We start from the raw sequence: 8,452 nt of genomic DNA, 5'->3' as shown, positions 1-8,452 counted from the left end.
GAGAGAGAGAGAGAGAGAGAGAGAGAAAAGGACAGATAGAGAGTGGTCATGTGAGGGCCTCCAGCTGCTGCACAGGAACTCCAGATGCATGTGCCACCTTGTGCAGCTGGTTTACATGGGTCCTGGGGAAGTGAACTTGTGTCATTTGGCTTATCACTAATCCACCTTCCCATCCCAGAAAGGTTTTTTTTTTCCCCCCTAAATCAGGGTCTTACGCTAGTCCCAGTTGACCTGGAACTCACTCTGTAGCTCAGGGTGCCCTCCAACTCACCATCCTACCTCAGGCCTCCCAAGTGCTGGGATTGAAGACCTGTGCCACCATGCCTGCTCATGCCTGTGGAGTTTTAAATATGTTCTTCCTTTAGAAGTTATAATCGTTTTGTTTGTGTGGCCTTAGGCACAGAAAGCAAGCACTCCACCTCCCTTTCACCCTCAACCCCTAGGTCATTTTAATCTATGAAATAAACTGACAATAGGCAAATGAATAGGGGGAAATAGGCTGAGTTTGGAGTGTAGGTTAGTGGAAGGTCATTTGACCAGCATGCATAAGGCCCTCAGCTAATACCCAGCCTGGCAAAAACAATGAAAAAGAAAAACAAACAACAACAAAAATCCAGTTATTGGAAAAATATGACTCAAAGGAAGACTCCACAGTTGATATTATCCACAGGGAATTTTAGGGGTGGGCGGGGAGTGCTCTAGTAGTTTGTGGTAAAGGTGGAGAGGAGGATCTAGGGTGGACTTCTTCTGCAGACGAATCTTCCAGGTGATTACCATCTGTGGTCACTTCCAGCTAGGTCAGGAGTCAGACTCTCCCAGATCTCAATTTCCTGTTAAAGGATCTTGGATGTTAAAAAAAAAGGGGGGGGGTTGCTGGAGAGATTGGCTTTGTGGTTCTGGTGCTTGTTGCAAAGTCAAAGGACTCAGGTTCAATTCCCCAGGACCCGTTAAAGGCCAGCTGCAGAAAGAGTTGATTTGTAGCAGCTGGAGGCGCTGACACGCCCATTTCTTTCTATCTGCCTCTTTCTCAAATAAATAAATAAACAAATATTTAAAGATCTTGGGCAAGCCAGGCATGTCTTTAATCCCAGTGCTCAGGAGGCAGATGAAGGAGGATCGTTATGAGTTAGAGCCAGCCTGGAACAACATAGTGAATTCCATCGGGTCAGCCTGGGGTTACAGTGAGACTCTACCCCAAAAAGAAAAAAAAAAAAATCAACTCAGGTAGAAAGGATATCACATATCAATTTACATCAGCTATGTAAGCCAAGTTTTTCCTTTCTCCCCTCCCACATTTTGTTGAAAATATTTTTATTTTTATTTCAAATATTTGAGAGAGAGAGAGAATGGGCTCTAGGCACCACAAACTAACTACAGACTCATGGGCCACCTTGTGCATCTGGTTTATGTGGGTCCTGTGAACCTAGGTCTTTTGGCTTAACAGGCAAGTGCCTTAGCCACTAAGCAATCTCCCAGGCCCCCTCCCACATTTTAGAACAGGATGGTGGTGCATGCCTTTAATCCCAGCACTGGGGAGGTAGAGGTAGGAGGATCACTGTGAATTCAAGGCCACCCTGATACTAGTAACACAGTGAATTCCTGGTCAGCCTGGGCTACAGCGAGACCCTCCCTCGAAAAGCCAAAAAAAAAAAAAAAAACCAAACCCAAAATAACCAGGATCTTCCTATGTCGACCAAGCAAGCCTGAATTCAGTCTGGTTTGCCTGCAGCATTTTGATTTAAAGATGTGCTATCATGGCCTGGCTGAGTTTCTATTCTCTCTCTCTCTCTCTCTCTCTCTCTCTCTCTCTCTCTCTCTTTTTTTTTTGTTTATCCAGGTAGGGTCTTGCTCTATCCCAAGCTGACCTGGAATTCACTATGTAGTCTCAGGGTGGCCTTGAACTCAGTGCAATTCTCCTTCCTACCTGTGCCTCCCAATTGCTGGATTAAAGGTGTGCGCCACCACGCCCGGCCGCAGTTTCTAGTCTAAGGAACCTCAATCACCCCTAAATATGCCATTCCAAAGTGCATTTTGGGGGCAAATTTCAAGATAAATATTTGGAGAAACTACAGATGGGATTGAAAGGCTGCCTTTTAGGTGGGCATGGTGGCGCACGCCTTTTTAATCCCAGCACTGGGGAGGCAGAGGTAGGAGGATTGCTAAGAGTTCAAGGCCAACCTGAGAAATCACCACATAGTGAACTCCAGGTCAGCCTGGGCTAGAGTGAAACCCTACTTTGAAAGAAAATTTAAAAAGGCTGCCTTTTGTAAAATAAATATCCAAAAGGCCGGAGTGGAGACCAATGCCCTCATTACTAGAGAGGCAGAGGTAGGATGGCTGAGCTCGAGGCCAGCCTGAGACTGTATAGAGTTTCAGGGTAGCCTGGGTTAAACAAAAGACCCTACCTCGAAAAATAACTACAATAAAAAACATATGTTTGAAGTTATTTTTAATCCACTCGCCCAGTTCCCGTAACCCTGGAGACCCTCCTTGGTGGCATTATGATATTAATTGTGGGGTCATAAATGTAAAATGTTTTATTTTATATAAAATCTATCTACATATGATAAGGGAAATTCGCCAGGCGTAGTGACGCATAACTGTAAGTCTTGCTCTCGGGAGGCTGGGATAGGAAGATGGCCACAAATTCGAGGTCGGTCTGGGCTACCCAGCAAGGCCTCTTCTCAAAAAACTCAAAAAACCCCCACGCCGCACACCCTGCAGCTTCCCACAAACGCTCAAAGGCGCCAAAACTCCTGACAGGAAGTAGCGAAATTGCGCGCGAGGGACTCGGCGCTACCCATCTCCCGGGCGACCTCGAGCTCGAGGCCGGAAGTGGCTGCAGCCCCGCCCCCACTTTCGGCGCCTTCGGCCCGCGAGCTCCTCTTCTGCGCAGGCGCGCACTGGTTGACTCCACCTCTCTGGAGCCGCGGTCGGAGCCATTTCGCCGCTGCTTCCATGCGGGGTGGTGGTGGTGCGTCTGTCTCTCGTCTTTGTTGAAGATCGGAGCTGCGAGCTGCGCTTTTAAAGAAAGGGCAGTGCTCTCGAGCACGCAGAAGCGGAGGCCGGTAAGAGGGGGACGTTGTGGGCCCCGGGCTGGGCGAGCGGGCGGGCTGGCGGGCGGTAGCTGCGCAGCTCTGCGGCGGCCTTTGTTGTGTGAGGCGCGGGCGGCGGCGGTGGGGGAGGGGCGGGCGGACGGCGGGTACCCGGATTACGGGGGTTGAGGGCCGGCCGGGTTGTGGCGCACTTAGGCGGCTCGGGCCTCCGGGCTCTCGGGTCTTCACCCACACCCGACCCTGGCTTTTCCTCGGTCCCGTTGGCCGCTCGCCGAGGCCGCTCTCTTTCTCCTTGGGCCTGGCACGCGGCGGGCCGCCCGTGGGTGGTAACAGCCCGAGTGCCACGGCGCCCTACATCCGGGCATCACGCGAGGGCCGCTCGGGCTCGGGGATGAAGTAACCCCCGCCTCGTGCTCGCTCGTCGCCCTGCGGGCCGGCCGCCCGGCGTGGGGGGGGGGCGGCGGCGGGGGAGGGAGCCGTGAGGAGCCCGCGGAGGAAAATGTCTGCATGATTCAGAGGATCCGGGGAGGGCGGGCGTTCGGGTAACGGCATCGAGTAACGGGGATACCTGAGCCTGTACCTGGGCCTCAGGACGTGGAAGGCGGCCATGACGGAAGGCCCGAGAGCAGCCTGGCGGTGGAAGAGGGGCCGGCCACGTGACTGGAGGGAGGCCGGCATAATCAGCCCGGCTTTTATTTGTTTCACTTGAGACTTCAGGGGATTAAGAGGAGAAAGTATAAAGACTGTACATCCATGAGAAGGCAGGAGCGTTTCTTTTTTATTTATTTATTGTTTTTTCGGAGGTAGAGTTTTTCTCTAACCAGGCTAACCTGTAATTAGTCTTAGGGTGGCCTCGGACTCGGCGATCCCCTACCTCTGACTCCCGAGTGCTGGATTTTTAAAAAGGCGTGCGCGTCCGCACACGGCAGAAGGGGTATTTTGGGAGGGGGCTTCGAGGGAGGGTCTTTAGCCCAAACGGACCTGGAATTCACTCTGTAGCCCCACGCTGGCCTCGAACTCATGGCGATCCTCCTACGTCTGTCTCCCGTGTGCTGGGATCGAAGGCGTGCGCCACCGCGCCTGGCGTATTTTATTTTTTGTTCGAGGTGTAGGATCTCAAGGCGATCCTCCTACCTATGCCTCGGGATTACTGGGATTAAAGGCATGAGCACTATGCACGACCAGAGGGAGTTTTTATTTTTTATGTTTTCCGAGGAAGGGTCCCACTCTAGCCATGGGTGACATTGAAATTCACTATGTAGTCTCTGGGTGGCCTCGACCTCGCAAGATACTCTTACCTCGGCCTCCCGAGTGCTGGGACTAAAGGCGTGTGCCACTTTCCCCGGCTCTTTACATACTTAATATTTGCAAGCGGAGAAAGTATGGGCACTCCACGGACACCATCCGCTAGCGTCATTGTACATCACGTGGTTATTGGGGACTCGAAATCTGTTCGTTAGGCTTTATGGACAAGCCATGTCCCCTTGATCGCTGAGCCCCATCTCTACAGCCAAAGATAGTTCTTTTTAAATTTTAGAGGAGTGTAGAACGGGGTCCCTAAAGCCTTCACCACAATGGAACTCCAGACGCATGCGCCACCTTGTGCATATGGCTTTTGTGGATACTGGGAAACTTGATACGGGGTCTGTAGTAAATGCAGGGAAAATCTTTGAATTCCAAACCTTAAGTTTCTGTTTGTATTTAACCGAAGAATTGGGCAAACCTAACCGGATAACATTATCATTTAGTTTGAAAGGAGAAAACCAAGGGAGGGAAAATGAATGCACCCACGTGGTCTGAGAGCCCATGTGGGCCTAGAAGAAACGTGAACAGATTTAGAGGGAAGAGAATACACAGCTCCTGCCATGTAGAGGGTAGGGGTAAAGGATTCTCCCCTTGTCTTCAGCCCAGCTGGGCCAAGAGGATGGAGACTTATTAGGACCTGGAGTTTAAGGAGTGATAAACCAGCAGCCATGAGGGCTTCCCCTCCCCTCCTTTTTTCTTTTTCTTTTCCTTGCGATAAGGTCTCTAGACCAGGCTGATAAGGAATTCACAGCAGTTCTCCTAACTTAAATGCCTCCCAAATGCTGGGATTGCTCTGCGTCACCACGCCCAGCTTTTGGAGGGGGAGTTCAAGGTAGGGTCTCAACTCTGGCCCAAGGCTGACCTGAAATCACTATGTTGTCTCAGCCTTTCCTTGAACACAAGGCAGTCCTACTTGTGGCCTCCCAAGTGCTGGGATTAAAGGCGTGCAACACCATGCCCAGCTTCTCCCCTCTTAAACATATTTAAAACAGTGCTGCTGGGCTGGAGAGATGACTTAGCGGTTAAAGCACTTGCCTGTGAAGCCTAAGGACCCCGGTTCGAGGCTTGGTTCCTCAGGTCCTACCTTAGCCAGATGCACAAGGGGGCACACGTGTCTGGAGTTCGTTTGCAGAGGCTGGAAGCCCTGGCGCGCCCATTCTCTCTCCCTCTATCTTTCTTTCTTTCTGTGTCTGTCGCTCTCAAATAAATAAATTTAAAAAATTAAAAAAAAAAAGAAACAGTGCTATAGTGGGATTTAAACTTCTGGCTCAGGAAGAGGTCAGCCATGACACCTAAATTCTGGCAACTGAACTTGACCAACAATGTCAGGAGTAGATCTAAATCCTAGGAAAGGGGATTCCCCCCCCAAGGAGGGTCTCAGGTTGTTTGTGGAAAAACAGTTCTAGGGAACTATTTCAGGGGAGATTTAAAGAAGTCACAGCAGAAACTGCTTGCAAATAAAAAAAAATTAAAGGGCCAGAGAAATGACTCAACAATTAGGGCACTTGCCTACAAAAGCCTAAGACTGGGTTTGATTCCCCCAGTAACTATGCAGGTGGCTCTTTGCAGTAGCTCGGAGGCCTTAGTGCACCCATATTCACCCTCCCTCTCTGCATGCAAGTTAAAATATTTATATTCTTTTGATGCAGGGAAAGAGAATGGGTGTGCCAGGGCATCAGGGCATTGCAAACGAACACCACCTTGTGCATCTGGCTTACTTGGAACCTGGAGAGTCCAGCCTGGGTCCTTAGGCACGTGGCTTAACCACTAAACCATCTCTCCAGCACAAAGTAAAATATAAAAAAGTCAGATTGGCTGGGCCATTAATCCCAGTACTCTTTGTTATCTCTCTTCCTCCAGAGTGGTGGGATTAATGGTTGAAGCCATCACTCCCTGCAGGGGAGTAGTTTGTAAAAATATTTGAGAGTGTGCTGGCTAGGTCCACTGCAAAACTGTAGTGCATGCATCACCTTGTGAGTACTGGGGAGTTGAACCAAGGCTGTTAGAATTTGAAAGTTTAAAGAAACATCTGAGTCATCTCCCAGCCCAGGAATGTATATGTTAACTTTGTTTTCCAAGAAAGTGTTCCAGGCTGATTTGCTTTTCACTGTGGTCAGTCTCAGGCTAGCCTCATAATCCTATCTCTGTCTCCCAAGTGGTGGGATTAAAGGCCTGAGCCACCATGCAACACTCATTTTTTTGTGTTTTTTTTCAAGGTAGGGTCTAGCCCAGGCTGATCTGGATTTTTGGTTTTTCGAGGTAGGGTCACCACACCATGCCAGGCTGCTTCTTGATATTTTAAATTAAGTTTTTTAGTTTGTAAGAAGAGGGACAGAATGGGCATGTCAGGGCCTCTAGCCACTGCAAATAAACTCCAGACACATGTACCCCATGTGCATCTAGCTTATATGGGTACTGATTTCTTCTGTGAAGGACAGACAGTAATTGTATGTTTTTCATTGTTGGGATACTATTAAATAAGGCAAACCACAAATTAGGACTAAGGTGTTTAAAGATGAAAATCTACTCTGGGGGCTGAGGTAGGATCACCATAAACTGGAGGTCAACTGGGCTACAGAGGAGGAAAATTGAGGTTAGCCTGGAATAGTGAGACTCTGTCCTACTACCCCCTACCAAAAGGCTGAAAATGAACTCTCCAAAGATAAACAATGGGGCTATTTCTTTCCCATCTTTTTATTTAATGTACTTGAAATATCATAGGATGATGATAGCATTTTAGAATATCTTGAGTTTAAGATTTTTCTGTAATTTCTGGATACTGTTTTAGGTTTTACTCACAATGTTAACTTTTTTTTAGGTCTGAAGAAGGCACGTGAACCATGGGTGACATTAAGAATTTTCTTTATGCCTGGTGTGGCAAAAGGAAGATGACCCCATCTTACGAGATTAGAGCAGTAGGAAACAAAAACAGACAGAAATTCTTGTGTGAGGTACTGAAATACTGTTTGCTTTATGAAGGGCATTTGGGGGTTGATATCATTTGAAAAATGTTAACAATCTACTGTACATTGTGGAAGAATAATATTTATTTGTAAGGGAAGGAAAAAAGAATGTATGTGGACTGTACAAGAACTCTAGATACATGTGTTAGTTTCTGTGTATCAGGCTTTATGTGGGTACTGGGAAGTCAAATCCAGCCAATGGGCTTTGCAGGTAAATGCCTTTAATCATTGAGCAATCTCCCCATCCCGTTTTTTTTTTCAAGGTAAGGTCTTGTTGCCCAGTCTGACCTTGAATACACTACACAGTCTACACAGTCTGGGGGTGACTGACCTCAAACTCACAGTTGGGATTAAGGGCATTCCCCACCACCCCTGGCTTTATTATAAAATAGATTTTATTTATTTTAAAATAGATTTTATTTATTTGCGAGAAAGGCAGAGGGAGGGAGAGATGGGTGTGCCAGGGGCTCTAGCCATTACAAACTAACTCCATATGCATGCACCCCTTTGTGAATCTGGCTCACATGTGTTCTGGGATCCTTTGGCTTTGCAGGCAAACACTAACTGCTAAGCCACCTCTCCAGCCCATAAAACGGATTTCCTTTTTGGCTTTTTGAGATGGGGTTTCACTGTAGTCCGGGTTGATCTGGAAATCACTATGTGGTCTCAGACTTGGAGGGATCCTCCTACCTACCACTGCCTTCAGACTTGGAGGGATCCTCTTACCACTGCCTTCCAAGTGCTGAGATTAAATGGAAAAGACTGCACAACCACAACTAGCTCTAAAGTCATTTTTACCTTACCACTTGCAAGAAGGGAGAATGAGGGGGAGGGGATTGTGTACTCAAGGGCCTCTTTTTGGTTTATTTTTATTTATTTGAGAGCCCAGATAAAGGCAGAGAGAGAATGGGTGCACCAGGGCCTCCAGCCACTGCAAATGAACTCCACATGTATGTGCAACCTTGTGTATCTGGCTTACCTGGGTCCTGGGGATTGAGCATTTAACCAGGTTGATAGGCTTCACAAGCAAACACTTAACACCTAAGCCATCTCCAGCACTCCTGGGCCTCTTCCACTGCAAATGCATCAATCTTACATGGATATTGGGGATCTAAACCTGGGCCACCA

The 8,452-nt window shown here is 48.2% G+C and overlaps 1 protein-coding gene across 2 annotated transcripts in view; it reads left to right on the top strand.

Moving 5' to 3' along the window:
• The first annotated feature begins 2,912 nt into the window (after positions 1-2,912).
• Positions 2,913-8,452, top strand: part of Dhx9 (DExH-box helicase 9) — a 36,789-nt gene continuing 31,249 nt past the window's right edge. For both annotated transcript variants that reach the window (XM_045155046.1, XM_004658725.2), the window contains exons 1-2: positions 2,913-3,068; positions 7,180-7,312. In XM_045155046.1, the coding sequence (XP_045010981.1) occupies positions 7,202-7,312 (111 nt within the window). In that variant the 5' untranslated portion in view covers positions 2,913-3,068; positions 7,180-7,201. The remainder of the gene's footprint in view (positions 3,069-7,179; positions 7,313-8,452) is intronic.

Source organism: Jaculus jaculus, chromosome 1 (assembly GCF_020740685.1).
Source record: "Jaculus jaculus isolate mJacJac1 chromosome 1, mJacJac1.mat.Y.cur, whole genome shotgun sequence".
In the NCBI taxonomy this organism is placed as follows: domain Eukaryota; kingdom Metazoa; phylum Chordata; class Mammalia; order Rodentia; family Dipodidae; genus Jaculus; species Jaculus jaculus.
This window is presented reverse-complemented; position numbering and strand designations above follow the sequence as displayed.